Below are 15807 nucleotides of genomic sequence, written 5' to 3'. Positions count from 1 at the left end.
CCTTACAGCCTCTCCTCCACACGCCGGCGATGGCGAGGAGCCTGCCACAACGGCAAAGGGCCGACACGCACGCCTTCACATCATTCTGCAGCAATGCCAGCACGAGCTGAGTAATACACTTGAGTCCACGAAGCGTGCCAAGTCGGAGAGGGGTCGCGTGGCACAGGAAATCGGTGACATGGAGCTTTACAAGAGAACTCCCGATGGCTCAATCGCCTTCACGCTGACGGAGCTCGAGGACGCTGCAGCGGGAGTGGAGGAGAGGCGGTCAAGGGAGTCTGCAGCAGCATGGAAAAGAAAAAATCGAAGAGATGCAGGCTAACCGGCACCGTAGATCCGCCTCGCGTAACCGCTACTTGTCTGCGTATACACAGAGGCCTCTTCGCTCCCCTTCTCCCACAAACAAGTCTGTAGTGCCACTGTTGTCCAATGTCTTTTCTGCTCTGTGCACCGTAGGGCGGTTTTACGAGGCAACGCCAGCATCGCCCCCTCCCCCTCGCCTTCCTTTGCGGGCTGCCAGAGCTCTCCTGTGGGTGCGCCTGCGTGCACACACATGCGCATGACCGCCACTTCCGGTCTCTTCTCCTTCCTCCTCTCTCGCCTTCGCCATCTCTCACGTAGATCCTACCTCGTCTTGCTTTGCAGCATGTGTTCTTCTGCTTTCTTTATTACTCCCTGTCGCTTCGATCTGCTCTTTCCCTCAGCGTGCCCGTTTCTCCGCCATACAACATGAGCTCAGCTCCGCTCAACCACCCCACCCCTGCCTGTCACAGGCCCCCATCGCGTGGTGTGGAGCAGCTCCAGGCATGAGTGAAGGCAATTTGCCGACTCAGTTATCGAAGCGCGGCACCTGCCTCAAGCTCTGACCACCTGGTGCGTCCCCCTCGGAGTGCCCTCGGGCTCCCCGCACCAGTGGGCCGCGTGAGGGCCAGGTGAGATACGCTCATGGCATGCTCACACCTCGCCTAATCACATGGATGGCGCAAGCGTGTTCACCGCCACAGGTCACTCCGGCACCACGCCATCCAGCACCTGACAGCCGGCATCAGTGGCGGCACATCGCCTTGCGCTCGCTACGTCGTAGACACTAGGGGCCATGTCACCACCAGAAGTAGCTCGGCGTTGGCAGGGGATAGAGGGGGTGGTGCTTGGCCGCCCCACCGAGTGTGTGGGAGTGGGGGGGGGAGGTGTACCAGGCCCTGAGATACCACGCACTGAGAGGTGTGTGCCACCCCCCTCTCCACCAGTTGCTTTGCTGTTCAAAGAATCGCATAAACAACGAGAAGGCTTGCTGTGGTGGTGCAGTGGACATTCTCGCAATCATGACGTGGCATCTGTGTGATACCCTGGCATTCATGTACCCGTACACTTCTCGGCGGATCTTGCCGTCTCCCTGGTATGCAAAGTCCTTCGTACCTCTGACCGTCTGTCCCGTTTTGCTTTTTTATGGGAAGCACGGCGGCGTCGCTCAGAGGCCGCGGAAATCCCTCGTACATAAGTCGACACATTGCGCGGTGAGGCAGTACTCGTGGTCCTCTGGGCTGTATGAACAAAGAGCCTCTGCGGAAGGCGTCCAAGGCGTGTGTGTTGCTGTGTTCTTGATTGCCAAGGGCCATTCGGCATATGCGCTGTTACGTTGCGGGGGGAGTGCTCGTTATGCGGCGCTTGCGCGCCCACGTCTGTTTTGGTAGCACGTCCTCCGTGTGTCCACACGCATTTCCGCACGACCCTTCACGTCTCCGTGTGCACCTCTCACCCCAACAGTCTCTCTCTCTCTCGCCAAGTTGTGTGCCGCTTCGTGCCCCCCCCCCTTTGGTGCTGACCATGTCTCCTCGACACGAGTAGTGCCGCTTTTTTTTTTCTTCACTGAGCCGCTCCGCCCCACGCGACCTCTCCTCGGGCTGCCATGTCGCATCTTTTCGAGAATGCGGCAGTCGAGCTGCTGCGCAAAGAAGGCACTGTTGCCGCTGCTGAAGCCCTCGCTGGCAAAACGTACGTGCTTGTCTACTTCTCCGCCCACTGGTGCCCGCCATGCCGCAGCTTCACGCCAAAGCTAAAGGCGTTCTACGAGAAGCATCACGTAACCCACAGCTTTCAGGTTCTCTTCATCTCCAGCGACAGCTCGCCAGATGAGATGAAGACGTACTTCAACGAAGCGCACGGAGACTGGCTCGCTTTACAATACAAGGATGCGCAGACGATCGGCCGAGAGTGGGCCCAGCAGCACGGACTCGTTTCGATTCCGTCGCTGCTAGTTCTGGAAAACAACGCCGAGCGACGTTTGGTGACGAGTTATGGTCGCGACATGGTACTGCGTGACCCGGAAGCACAGAGCTTTCCGTGGCATAACGCCGCCGCCATCATCAACGCAGCCCGACGCTCCTTCATGCAAAAAACGGCAGCCATTGTGGTACTGGCGATCCTCCTGCTGACTTTGCTCATCCAGTGACTGTTGGACGCGGGAAACAGAACAGGTGCGAGCCCATAGTGCTGCTTATTCCTTGATGTGCCCCCCCCCTCTCTCTCGTGAAACCAAGCGCTCAAGTCCCGTTGTCTCGTAGGCGCTCGGGTGCGCGTGTCACGTTAATCGGTTGTTGTTGTCTCGAGTCGTAAGGCTGAGGGCGGTTTCTCATGGCCACCGAAAACCCAGTGAGAGAGCGTTGTCCGAACTCCGTCAGCTCCCTGCAGCATGAGTATCACGGCTCACTCAGCAATACCAAGTAGTACGAGGGTTTCTTTCGGCCCACCCCACCCCACCCCACCCCCCGCAAACCTCATTCGTGTGGTGCAGCGGACCAGCACGACGAATGTGCATCGCCCCTTCCAGCTTGCTCTGCATCTTTTCGTTCTCATGCTCGTCCACGACGTCTCGCATGTATCAGTTGGCCCTCACGCACATATGCCCCTAGAGCACGGCGAGGGTGTATCCTTGCCCACGCATTAACAGTCAACCCTTGGTGGCATACGGACGTACACTTCTGTTGATTCCCCGTGGTGAAGTCTTCGCTTTCCATTCGACAGCGCATCTCCTCTCCCTTTCCCTCGTCTCACGATCTCATCGCCTCTGTTCCACAAGAAGGCTCCCTGCAGCCTCATACATCAAGGCGGCTTTACCGTGAGTCTCCGTCAGGCCTCGCGCACGAAGCAGTACGTCGTCGTTTACATTGCGCGACATTGGTGGGCACCGCACAGCTGTGCACCTTCTACAGAAAGTACTCCATCTCACAAATGCTCGGGGCAGTCTTGGGGTTAACGGATCGCTTCAAGGGGATGCTATGCTTAGCTTCGCCAAGTGCGCACGTAGAGACGGACCCTGTCAGAAGTATGAGGATGCGGGCAAGCTAGAGGCACAGGTAGCAGAGGATGCACACCTGCACGCCCAAGCAAGTGCTGGTATGCCTGAAATCTTTGAACTAGAGCGGCCGATAAAGGGCCCTTCTTAAGCTCGCGAATCTGTAACGGTAGAAGGGACCGAGCGTCGTGTCCGTGCGGCCAGGGACTTGATGCCTGCCGCGTCTGTACTCTTCGCCATGTCGCGCTCAGGCCTCACTCTGGAGTGGTCGCCCGAAACGTTGTATTCCACACGCGGGCCGGCATGCAGCTGAAGCCCTTCAAGTCGCTGCAGCTGCGACCGAAGAAGCAGCCCGAGTGTGTAGCGCGTTACTGCTGCGAAGAGACATGCCGATGCGATAGCCACCGCTGCCTCTGCTCAAGCTCTCACTCAACGGTCCGTTGTGCTGCGCCACTGACCTGATCACATCTACAGAGAAGAGGCGACGGACGAGAACGGCACGAAGCCAAGCCCTGTCCAGCCCCCATGTTCTGAGCAGGACAGGGCACAACTGCGGGCTGTCATGGCTCAACCATCCTTGACGTACGGCTCCCTCCCGCCTCCTTACGTTTTCGCCGCTGTGACAGAGACCGCACCTACTGGGCAGCAGAAAGCCGCGGTGCAGCCAATGCAGCATCTTTTTGGAGGGCGTGATATCTGCAGTGGCGGTCGTCGAGTGAAGGAGAGGGCAGGCAGCGGACGCCCGTCGCCACAGACGCGTCTGAGGCCCGCGACTGTCGGAGACGCGGAAGCGCGAACAGCTGCGTGAGTGCTACACGTCGAAGAGCGCTGCTTTTTTTTTCTCATGGCAAAGACGCTGGCTAACAGCGTCTGTGGACCGCCGATGATGTCCCGTGCTCGTCGTCTGTTCGCACGTTCGTGCGTCGAGGCACCCCTTGCTGTTTCCTTCGTTGTCCCCCTCCGCCCCCCCCCCTTCCGTCCTCTTTGCGCGCTCCCATCATCCTTTGCTGGTATCTCTCACTCGGCGCGGTTGCCGTGGCCCGTGCCGGCACTCCAGTCTTTCACTCGCGTGCATGACCGGCGCGTTTCCTCGGACGCCCGTGTGCGCGCCTATTTCCTCGAGCGCTTCACGACACATCAGGCGCTCTGCCCGTCTCTCCACCCCTCTTAGCGACCCTCGCCTCTCATCGATCGAGACTTGCCGCCTTCTTTCAGTCCTTCCTCCCGCTGTTCGCGATGCCGTGTACATGTGCAGAGCAACGACTGCATACTGTGAGCAACGCGCCTTCTCGTGCCATCCGCCTCCGGGACACATCCGAGGCATGGCACAGAGGGGGGAAGGGAACGGCCCGACTCGCTGGTCTCTTTTTTTTTGTTTGTTTGCCTCCGCAGCTGCTCTGTCGTCTCCCCATCCTTGATTTTTCTTTTGATCGGTCCGACAACGGTGCTCCAACTGGCTTGTTGTTGAACCCCTCCTAGTGCGGTCGGGCGCACATCATCCGTTTCCATACACACCTGTGTCCTGCAAAGCATGCAGCTCATTCTTTTTCCTTCTTCGACCTCTCCCCGTTCCCCGCAGCGGTCCTGTGCGCAGTGCGAGGCGAAGCGGAGACACCCCTCTTAGGCGGGCTCGGGCAAGAGGCCGCAACAGCGTTTCCTTCAGTACCGTTTGTGGTGCCCCACCCCCACCCACACCATTCATCGTTCCTCGTCCCGACACCCTTACCCCCCCGCCCATCCTCCTAACCCTGAACGACTTATCTATTTCGTGTCGCTTCTCTTTCTGCTCGCCGTGCTGTGCGGGATGTCGCCCTTCCGTCCCACACGGTGCGCTTCTCCTGTGCGCTTCCTCTACACGGTGTCCTTCCCCCTCTCCTCCACTTCCCTCCAAACTCACAAGAGAGCCCTCCGCTCCCTCCATCCATCCCTCTGCCTTTCCTTACTCCTGCTTGTGTGCGTGTGTGTGTGTGTGTGTGTGCTTGATGTCCTCATCCGTAAGCGGCTCGCTCAGCGGCGTCACGAAGCGTTGCGTTCGTTGCCCTGCGCACCGGCCGAAGCGAGGCGTTATCGCGATGCACGCAGGCACCGGAGTGGCGGCCTCTTTTCGGCCCGGACGCTAACGGCGGCGTTGTGAGCGAAGCGGATACGCGAGAAGAGGCAGAAGACAAAAATGTAGTTGGGGATGCAGTACGAAGCACGTCAGCCAGTGACGCCGCTACAGCTCTCAACCAGGGATGCGCCGTCGCGGGGAGTCGAGCCAGATGTGCGCTGCTCCTAAAAGAGGTGGTGCCCGCTTGGAGTGGCCGGAACGCTGCCGGACTCTCCACCACCACTCTCTCGGCTCCCTCGTGTTTGCCTCTGCTACGCAGCAGCGCACGGGATGTGGCGCAGAGATCCCAAAGCAGTCGAGCTCAGTACTTAATGTACTTTTGGTATACTCCCCCCCCCTGCTCTTGCCCTTGTTTCGTACGCCCCCCCCCCTATCAACGGCGTGGCACGCGGTGCTGCCCCGCGAGTGCCTTACTCGGATTCGCCCAAAAACAACGGAGCAACGAAATATAGAAAGACAGACGCATCTCTCCTGTTGGTGCGCTCCTCCACCGTTTCTTTTTCTTTTCTTTTTGCGTCATCCGCGCTGCTGTTCTCTCCCCGCCTCCTCGCTCTCGTTGCACGCAGGGATACGTACCCTCGGCTTGCTGCATGGAGCCCAACTTTTTCAATAACTCGGGGCTCATGCTCCTCTGCAAGGACGGCAGCGCCGTTCGTGCAATCGATGTCTTGAAGGACCCCGAGTATGTGCTTATTTTTTTTTCCGCACACTGGTGCCCCCCGTGCCGCGCCTTCACCCCGCTGCTGAAGAGCTTCTATGAGGCCCACCACGCCAAGAAGAAGTTCGAGGTTGTGTTCATGTCATTGGATCGATCCGAGGAGGAGATGATGAGGTACTTTTGTGAGTCGCACGGGGACTACTACTGCCTGCCGTACGCGGATGCCAGGTCGATGGCGCGCGTGTGGGGCGACACATACAATATCAAGACCATTCCTGCGCTTCTCGTGTTCGAGAACGCAAATCCGCGCAAGCTGATTGCGCGGTGCGGCCGGGAAATGGTCACCCAAGACCCATTCGGAAAGTTTTTCCCTTGGCCCGATGCGGCGCCGCAGCAGCAGGCAGCGTCGTTCGTTTTGGATTACACCCGTAAGGCAGCCATTGTGCTGGGCATCTTGGTTCTCCTCTACTCACTGAGCAGGCGCAGTTCGTGGGGTACGCTGAGCTAGTGCTGATGCGCCACTGCAAACGGATCGGTCAACTATGGGTGAGTGGGAGGGCAAGCGCTCGATGGAGGACGAAACCGTTCTTTCTCCTCGGCGCAAAACGTGATGCGCCCTAAGCCGGCCACGGCGACTGGCATCGTCCACCTCTCTCTCTCCCTCTGTACACTGTTTTGCTTACTCCTTCCGGACAGAAGGGACGTCGTGGTACCGATTTCATGTCTCATCTACGCGGCCAAGACGTCGTGCACTTTCTTACGAGTGCCAATGCTTGTGTAGACTACTGAGGTTGTCCAGTGCAGTACTCTTTACCTTTGTTTCCATGTGCACCTGTTGGGCTGGGTTCTACCGGGAAACCAAACCATCTTAGCAGAGCGCTTCCGAAAGAGTGGGACGATGTGGCTAACCTCGACGAACAGTAATGCGCCGGGATTCCACGATGGTTGTGTGCGTCGCAGTGCACAGCGCATGTGGGCAAGCCTTCGACAGCCAAGTGACTTGATCTTTGCTTCTCCTCCGGTTTCTGCGACGGTACCCACGACTCCCTCTTCTCCTTTATATTTACTGTGTATCCCTCTCTCTCTACCTGCAGCCGCCTCTCACTGCCGTCCACTGCATCGCAATGCGGCCACCACCTGGCGCACAAAAGTAGCGCTCACGTGAGAGAGAGCACGCCTGCGTTGGATTCAACCTGGTTCAGAGGAGGGCATGTCGCCCCGCCTCACCGGAACACACTCATCCCTGCATTTTGTGACAGTCAACATACACGCGCGAACGACGCCCTGTCATGCTCGTCCCTTTTGAGCTTCTCAGCGCCGATGTGGTCTGCACGCCACATCTCCTGCCACTGCTGCCAAGACCGACTGCAGTGCAAGGGTCGTTCTTTGCTGCTCTTATCGCTTCATCTTATCCGTTTCTCCTCTCCCGGTAGCTTGCGCGACGCGGCTTCAAAACGAATTCGAGGGCTCTAAAGGAGAAGCAGCTGTATATTCAACCTCTAGCGCGTTACTGGTGGACGGGAGCATGAGTTCTGGTGCACAGTGGCGCGTGGTGCACGCCCACACGCAACCTCCGGCATACACACGTATTTCTGCATGCGGGTAGGCCACATTTTGGGAGCATGTGACGCACCGCTTTGCTCTTTCACCGGGCCCCACATCTTGCGTGTCAACGACTCCGTTCCCATCTCTCTCTCTCCCCCATCCTTCACTCTGGTGTCTCTCTTACTCTCGCTATTCATCACCCCCACGCCCTCTGCTCACGCGGAACGCAGTCTGCTGCTCTACAACGACAGTTACATGCGCACACCCACACACACACATCGATAGGTATCTACCATTCATTCGAGCCTCGACCCAAGCGCCAAAGGAAGCCGCGTACGCGGAGCATCAACCATCGATCGCTCTGTGTCAGGAGCTGCGGCATCTCTCTATTCTTTGGCTGTGTTTGTTGGTGGTTTTTCTGTTGGTGGTCGCCTTTCCTTTCCTTTCCTTGCCCGCTCTCGCTCTCGCTGGCCGCCCGCCCACCGGCTCACCCCTCTTCCACCCCTCCCACACACACACAAACGGCGATAACGCGAGAAGCAAAGAAGCACCGCACAACAGAAAGCGTAGGTCTATCATCATCATCATCTCGCCCCTTTTTTTCTGTTTGTTGGGCGGGTTGGTTTTTCATCTCGCTGAGCCCCCACCTCGTCTGCTCTCGGCTTTTGCTGCTCTGCGCGTGTCCGACCCTTGTTGAGATTTTAGTGCTCGGGACTCTAGTGACGCGCCTCTTTCTGTTTTGTCGCCCGTTGCGCGCTCTCGTGGTCCCTGCCATGCATAAAATCTGTTATATTTTTTTTCCTGTTTAGCGCACGCGTGTGTGCCGCCTGGCGTTTTCTTCGGCGTCGATTTGGTCACTCTCTGTTGATTGATGGTTGTCGGCGTTGCGCCCCACCCTCCCCTCCCCAAAGCCTTCGCCCGTCCTTTCTTCACGTCTTCTTTGATTGGTTGCCGTTTGTATTTCCGTGTCGCCCTCTCTGCTGGAGTACGCGCCATCCCCCTCTCCCCCTCCCTCGGTCTCCCTCTAAACCTCAATTGCTCTTCTCATCCCTGGTGTGTCCCTGTTGTCTGTTGAGTGCTGTGCGTGGTCGATTCTCTTCTCCCCTCCTCTGCCGCCGTCCGGCTCCATGCGCTGCTGTCCGGCGCCTGCGTGCCGCTCCGTCTCTGCTCGTTGCTTTTGTTTTCTTCTCTCTCTGTAGCAGGCGTAGCGCTATTACGTTGCAGCATCGTCGTGTATGGTTGGACTCTTTTTTTTCTGTTGCCGTTGCCGTCGTTGTTGCTCGACTCTCCACAGTCGAAGGAGAGCTCACGTGCGTCGATTGACTTCCCTGCTGTCGATATCCGGAACCCGCTCCCCCGGGGGGCGCGCGCTCGCGCTTGTCGTCTCTCTGCCTCCCTTTTGTGTGGTTCTCGCCGTCCCTTCTCTCTCCCCTTCCCCCTCCCTCCATCGAAACTGAGTGCCCAACAGACGCGAGGACACCATTTATTTGTAGAAGCGCCCGCGTCTTTTGCCTGACCAGAGCGCGAAACCCATTTCCGTTCGGTCAGCCGCGCTTGTTCGGTTGAAGGACGGCCAGTCGATACCTTTTCCTCTTTGTTGTTCTGCTCCTCTTGTGTGTGTGTGTGTGTGTGTGTTTTACGTTGGTCTGACGGTGGCTCTGGTCATCATCTGCTCGAGCTCCACCTCCCCACTAACTCGATACTCGTCGGGTTGCACTGGGGACTCTGTCTGCACCTCTCACAGGCCTCGGGGAGCGGAGGGGGGAGGCCTTTCGGCTGTGTACAAACCTTCGTTTTCGCATCGTCAGACTCCGGTCATCTGCCTATAGAGGCGCTGGCCATGAGCTCGCTCATACTCGTCAGCAGCATCGCTGGCGCTGTTCTCGCTATTTCGGGCATAATCTGGTGCATCAGTCATGCTTACGGCGCCCGGCACGCGCCATCGCGCCGTGTGTACGCGGATGCGGAGAGCGTAACCCTTCAGGAGGAGAGCGCGTTTGGGGATGCCCCTAGTGCGCAAGTGGGCGCGGGCAGAGGCGATAATGACGCTGCCTACACGCCAGCCTATAACAGCGGCCAGAGGCCAAGTCAGAATCTTCGCGACAACTACGCCGATCGCGACGCCATCGACTATCGCGGGGAGAGCAATAACAACTACTATGGCCTCGATGGCGGTGTGCGGCCGGCATCGCCGAACGCGGAGCGCGTGGAGGGTATCCCCATCGAAGCCCGTGTGCGTCCACGGCGCAATCTGCCACGTAATCGAATCGTCGTGCATCATGGTGACCAGGACGTGTGCCTTGATTTCCGCGGCGTCGAACGCGTGCCCCAGGCCGGACCTCCACCGCTCACACTTGAAGAGAAGCAGCGCCTCGAGGATGAGCAAAATCGCATTGCCTCCCCAGAGTTCTATGGCCGCGCCGCGTACGAGGACCGGCGAGCCTCCGACAGAAATACACCCAACGTGCGGCTCAGCTCTTCCTTGCTACAGGAGCTGCAGCTTCAGTACAGTATGTCGCCAGGCTGCAGAGCTGCCCTCAACAACTACGCCACCGAAAGCAGCGTGGGGAGCATGAGCTTCCGGCCAGGCTCGCCAGCTGGGTCGGCGCGGCACGCACGGCAGGGTTGGCAAAGTGCCACTCCAACCAGCACTAGCTTGCAGAACGGCAGCATTGGCGGCCTCCAGTTTTTTCGCCGACGCAAGAAGTCGCCCACGCGCTATGACAGAGGTGGCAGTACGAGCCCCAGCCAAGCCCTGCACCAGGTGAACTTCTCCTCGGCACCACGCAACCGTCAGGAAGATCTCGAGAGCACCTCCGACGACTTCGAGGACGTTTCGCTGCACAACGCCCCCGCTCTTCCTCGTCTGGAGCAGCTGCGCGAGTTCTTGCTCAAGCAGGAGCAACAGACGGTGGGCCGACTATCCCCAACGACGGGGCTGGAAAACGTAAACGGCTTTGACCAGATTAGCCTGCACGGTACTTCTCCCGTCTTCTTAGATCGCCAAGTGAGCGCCAGAGCATCCGCAGCAAGCGTCAGCCCGGTCGGGCTTGGTGGAGGGTGGGCCGCAGCTGGCACAGGGGCGTCCCCGTATAGCCAAAGTGTAGCGCCGTATCCGCTCCACCACTCGACCATGGTCGCTGGCCTGCCAGCCTTGAATGCCTCCTTCCACAGCTACCAGTCTTGGTGCTCCGCATCTGTCAACTCTCCCGTCGTGGGACTGGCAGGGTCGCCGTCCTACCCGCACGTGGGCTCGACATCACCGCTTTCCGGCACTCACCCTGGAGCGGAAGAGGCAGGCGCCAGCGCGCGCACCGGTGTCAAGCCGCCTCACCCCGTTTTGTCACCGAGGAAGGCACCTGCAAGCACACGCCATCAGACATCACTTTCGGGTGCCGTGCACGGAAGCGGTAGCAACGCCGCAGTGCAAGCTTGTCATGTCGGCACGTTCTCTTCGCCGTCGAATCGGTGTAGCAGCGGCCTGCGCTCGCCATTCTCTCTGCCTGGGAGTGACCCGGTGACAGCATCCTGCTCGGCAAGCTCTGGGGGAGCGAGAGCACAGACTTAGAAGTCGATCTCGCCTCTTCCGTTCGGTGGCGCGCGAACGACGACAGCGGATTCTTCCGGCGCACCGTTCGGCAGAGACGACACATCATATTAGGGAACGTGAACGGCCCGTTTGTTGTTGTTGTTTTTTCTTTCTTCTTCCTGTGCCGGACGTCAAAAGACAACGAAAGCGGCATACGTGAAAGGCGCTCTGTGACCACGCGGGCCTGTATTTTGTATTCCAGAGCTGATGCGGCCCCCTGCCGTGGATCGACGATGTTGGTCACCGTTTGCCTCCGCCACCCCTCCTCCTCCTCCTCCCACTTTGCGCGTGCAAGCCCGTTGGAGCTTGCTCCAGCTCTGCGCCTTTTTTGTCGATGTGTTTAAACAAAACTAAAGAAGAAGCGCGGAGACATCAGCGATGCTACAAACTGCGCAGAGACAACTCGTGATCCCCTTCGATAGTGGCGGTAGTACAGGTGACCGCTTGAGCGGGGGAAGCGAAGGCACCACCTCCCTCCCCTCTTCTGCTCGCCCTCCTACCGCGCCAGGGCGTAGACCGTTGCCACTTCATGGCGTGTCTGTTCCTCACTTCAGCTATGTCTCGGGCATGCCCATGAATGCTCACTCTCCCCATCAACTGTTTCTCCCTCCTCCGGTGTCTATGAATGTGCGCCGTGTTTTCTCATGCCGCCTTCCCTGTCTAAGACACGCACACTAGCACACGCCTGCTTACATATTTGGCCCTACGCCTTCACGCACCGCCTATCCCGCACCTACCCCCACCCCTTCATCCCACCACTCACCTCATAGGGAAGGCAGATTAGCCATAGCACGACTGTGCCGATACGTCGATCGTTTCCCTGGGCACGTGCGTAGGCTTTGTGGGCCTTTTTTTTACCAGCTTCAAGCACCTGTTGCTGCGGGGGCATCGCAACAGAGGCATAGAGAGAAGCCAGACACGCCTGTCGCGCAGTAATATATCTGTGTGTGTATATATATATGTGTGTGTGTTAGCACATACTTTGCGCAGCACTCAGACGCATGAAGGTACTGTTTGGTTGGTGTAGTTGTTAAGCCGATACGTCCAGTTCACGCCCTCTCTCCCCCAGCGAAACGGGCAACGCGATACGAGCCGCCCTTTTTGCTGTTGTCGTTTGATGGCTGCTCCTCGCCATAGACTCCACCCTTCTCCATCCTCCCCCACGTTGTTTTGTTTTCTTCGTACATCTGTGTGCGGGCCTCTTTCAAGTAAGTAGTCTCCGCGCGATAATTTCTGCATAAGCAGCCTCCCTCTCTCCCCTACCACCCCCACCCTCTCCACGCCTCTCCCCCACGCACAGGCACACGAGTCTGTGTCTACTACTAGCATCTGCGGCGGCAGTGCTGCTGCTGTGTCACGATCGCCCGGGCTGTCTCGCTTGCTTCGTTGTGCTCCGGCGCACGGTACGGGCAAGAGGTCGCTCGCCTCGTTGAGAGTGATATCCGCGCTTACGGTGTTCCAGTAGAAGAAACTCGTGAAAACCGGGGGGAGGGCTCTGTGATTCCCTGCGCAGTCTTTCTTTACCTCGTCGTTCCGAAACAGCTTTGAACAGCCACACAGTCTGTAGCGAGTCCACTCTACACTCGCCCCTCCCCCTCCCTCTACCTGCGCCTTCGCTGCTCATCGATCCCCCTCCCCACTCGAGATGCATCTCTCTGCCACAGCCACAGCCCTCCTCTGTGTTGCCATCGCTGCCGCCTTAGGCTTCGGCATCGTTTGCGCTTTGTTTGTCCTGATGTACTTCGGCTGCCTCAAGATGTCAAACGGCCGTGTGGCCAACGGCAACCGCCGCTGGCTGCGCGAGGGCGATACCCCCGAGCGGCTGGACTCGTCCTCCAATGGCGAGGCGGCCGCGGTAGAGAGTCAGCGGAAGGGCATTCCGCTGAACTCGCGGCCGCCACGCCTGACGCCGGAGCAAGAGATCCTGCGCGAGAAGGCAATGGAGAAGTACAAGCGCCGTCAGGCCCGTCAGGAGCGCCGCAGTCAGCGCCAAGCTGCCCGCGAGGCACGCCTGGCAAATGTGCGCGAGGGCGCTAGAGAAGGCACGGTGAGCGAGGACGAGTTTGCCGGCGACTCCTCTGACACCAGTCGAACGACGCTAACGTCTGTGGCGACGACGGTGAGGACGACGTCGACTGTCGCGTACGGGCGCAGCTCCTACCTCCGACCTCCCTCAGGTGATTGCACGGTGCACATAGACGAATATGATGATAACGACAGCCGGCACAGCTCGCACAGCGACGGTTCGCGGAGCAGCCGTGGCTCTGCGCACAGTCGCGCCAGCCAGGGCGTAGTCGCCACTATCAAGTCACACTTGCGTCACCGCCAGCGCCAGCGCCTGCGTCGCCGCGAGGAGCAGCAGCAGCTGGAGCTGTTGGACCAGTGGGCATATGCGCAGATGGTATCCTCCTCGGAGCTGTCGTCCTCCTCAAAGGACGTCTCTGCGTCATCGCAGCATGACGTGGAGGGAAGCACGACTGGTGGAGACACCCGTCACCGCACCAGAACGGCCGGTGGCAGTCGCAGTTTCAATCATGTGCATCCGAACCGCTCGGCCAGCGTGGCCAGCTCGGCACCTCGTCCGCTGGAGGAGGTGCTCGGTGCCGACTGCGCGTCGTACCCGTTCCTCATGAACGTCGAACACGGCAATCTGGAGGGTTTCAGTGTTGACAATCAGCACCCATCCCCTCACCAGGCTGCGCTCACTGCACACGCTAGTGGGCGCGACACGGCGTCCTTCGGTCCGTCTACATACTCGAACGGTACGACAGATGCACCTTCGCCGCACGTAGCGCCGGCGGAGCACGTCGAATATGCCGGCCGTGGTGGATCCGGGGTGCCCACTGGCGAGCACGTCGACCGTCAGCAGCCACGCCGCCACAAGCGCACGTGGAAGGATGTCGAGCACAACGCCGCACTTAGTGGTTTCTTTAGTACACCCACCAATAACAACATGGCCAGCCTAGACACCGCGTTTCGGTCTCACCACAACAACAGAGAGGCACCAGCCCCATCCGTGAGTGCTCCTGGAGAACCGATGCACACCTCCTTGGGCCTCCACGAGCCGATTTCCCATGAGTGACTACGGGTCCTGCAAAGAAGTGGGTGTTCAAAGGACAACACACAGCATAGCTGGAGCCTAACTACGAGGTATGCTATCGTCACCTCTCCAGAGGCCTCTCTCTCTCGACGTCTCCGGCCGTCGTCTCCCTCTGCGCCACGGATGGGGCGCGCCGGCGCGTGCCAGTACTCAACGCTGCGCAGTCACCGTTGCCTGTCACGAAAGACTGGGCGATATTGCAGCTGTGACTTGTACAAGTCGTGCTGACTAGGTTGAAGAAGAACCTCCAAGACCCCCAGGAGAGTTCTCTAATACGTGGGTGTAGGCCTAAATCACCACGGTCGGCATGACGGCGCGCGTGCACCCGTGTGCTCCAACACAGAATGCATGGATGTGTGCGGGGAAAGGCTGCAAAGTGCGGTCAAGCTGCGGAAGAGATTGCATACGAAAGCCCAATTGCATGCGATGCGGCGCATGCATCTATGTCTCTCGCTCTCTCCGTTCGTCTCTGTTTGCTGCTTGACGCCTCCATCCCTTGCGCTCATAGGCGTTGCCTTGGTGCCTGTTGGGTGCACTCTTCTGGGTCTGTTGTCTTGTGGTCCCCTCTCTGCCTCGTGATGCCAGCCACCTCAGTGTGTAGCACGACGGGCTCTGGTGCCCACACCCCTGTGGGTGGGGAGGGGGGAGCCAAAGAGCCGGCAGCCCGCCCCCCCCCGGGTACGGCCGCGGTCTCGTGGTGCCGGCCGAGACGTCTGGGCCAGCGCTTTACCGGAGAGACGCACGGTCATGATCATGTGTGTGCCCGCCCACGACGCACCGTGTCAGCGACTCAACGCACGCGGGGCGACGCGATCCATAGCAACCAGCCCCACACTGCATGCTTGCATAGCGCGCGGCATCTACGTCCGACCGCATGGACTGGTGGGGCTGCAGATGCCGGACGCGTGAGGGGAGCACCCCGAGCCTGCGCCAGCGAGCCCCTCTGACGCCCATGCGCATGCACACCATGCTCCGGCATGCCGCGGCCTGAAGTGACTGAGCGCGAAGCATGGCATGCAAGCAGAGCGCAGGGTCTCAGAGGGCCCTGGCCTGCGGCTGGCCAGCTGCCTCCCTGAGCTGGTGCGGCGCGCACCTGGGCCACACTCTGGTGCCGGTGGGGCGGCTCACATCGGAGGAGGGGACGGGGGAAGGGCAGGACGGGGCCTCGTCCTACGCGGCCAGGATGTAGCTGTGGTGCGATAGAAGTAGATGGGTTGTGATTGTCTATAGGCGTGTATACGTGTTTGGCCGGTCGGTAGGGAGCATGAAACGGTGAAGACGACATAAAATTTTCTTCTGCCACATCGAGGAGTCGGTCCTCCCTCGCGGCCTCTTTAAGCACCTACGTGTGTTGGGTGTGTGTGTGTGTCCGTGGTGGCAGTAATCAGCGCACTACACGTGAGCTAGTCACACGCATGGTGACAGGCAAGATGGTGCGCACCACGGTGCCCCTCCCGTGCCGCCTCCCTGTCCTCTTCCCCATTCGTAGAGGCGGTCATTCTTACTACGGACG

General features: G+C 59.3%; 5 protein-coding genes across 5 annotated transcripts; all 5 read left to right on the top strand.

The window, feature by feature from the left end:
* Positions 1-178: 178 nt before the first annotated feature.
* Positions 179-322, top strand: LMXM_30_1980 (hypothetical protein, unknown function; the record flags this gene model as incomplete). Its single annotated transcript, XM_003877668.1, has 1 exon — positions 179-322. The coding sequence occupies one exon, from the start codon at positions 179-181 to the stop codon at positions 320-322; it is 144 nt and encodes a 47-aa protein (XP_003877717.1).
* Positions 323-1906: 1584 nt separating this feature from the next.
* Positions 1907-2449, top strand: LMXM_30_1970 (tryparedoxin-like protein; the record flags this gene model as incomplete). The annotated part of the gene is made up of 1 exon (XM_003877667.1): positions 1907-2449. One exon carries the CDS (start codon positions 1907-1909, stop codon positions 2447-2449), a length of 543 nt encoding a protein of 180 aa, XP_003877716.1.
* Positions 2450-5992: 3543 nt separating this feature from the next.
* Positions 5993-6568, top strand: LMXM_30_1960 (tryparedoxin-like protein; the record flags this gene model as incomplete). Its single annotated transcript, XM_003877666.1, has 1 exon — positions 5993-6568. The coding sequence occupies one exon, from the start codon at positions 5993-5995 to the stop codon at positions 6566-6568; it is 576 nt and encodes a 191-aa protein (XP_003877715.1).
* Positions 6569-9445: 2877 nt separating this feature from the next.
* On the top strand, positions 9446-11173 carry LMXM_30_1950 (conserved hypothetical protein; the record flags this gene model as incomplete). The annotated part of the gene is made up of 1 exon (XM_003877665.1): positions 9446-11173. The coding sequence occupies one exon, from the start codon at positions 9446-9448 to the stop codon at positions 11171-11173; it is 1728 nt and encodes a 575-aa protein (XP_003877714.1).
* Positions 11174-12839: 1666 nt separating this feature from the next.
* LMXM_30_1940 (putative transcription like protein nupm1) lies at positions 12840-14276 on the top strand (the record flags this gene model as incomplete). Its single annotated transcript, XM_003877664.1, has 1 exon — positions 12840-14276. The coding sequence occupies one exon, from the start codon at positions 12840-12842 to the stop codon at positions 14274-14276; it is 1437 nt and encodes a 478-aa protein (XP_003877713.1).
* Between the last annotated feature and the right edge of the window lie 1531 nt (positions 14277-15807).

This window comes from Leishmania mexicana, chromosome 30 (assembly GCF_000234665.1).
Source record: "Leishmania mexicana MHOM/GT/2001/U1103 complete genome, chromosome 30".
Lineage (NCBI taxonomy): Eukaryota > Euglenozoa > Kinetoplastea > Trypanosomatida > Trypanosomatidae > Leishmania > Leishmania mexicana.
This window is presented reverse-complemented; position numbering and strand designations above follow the sequence as displayed.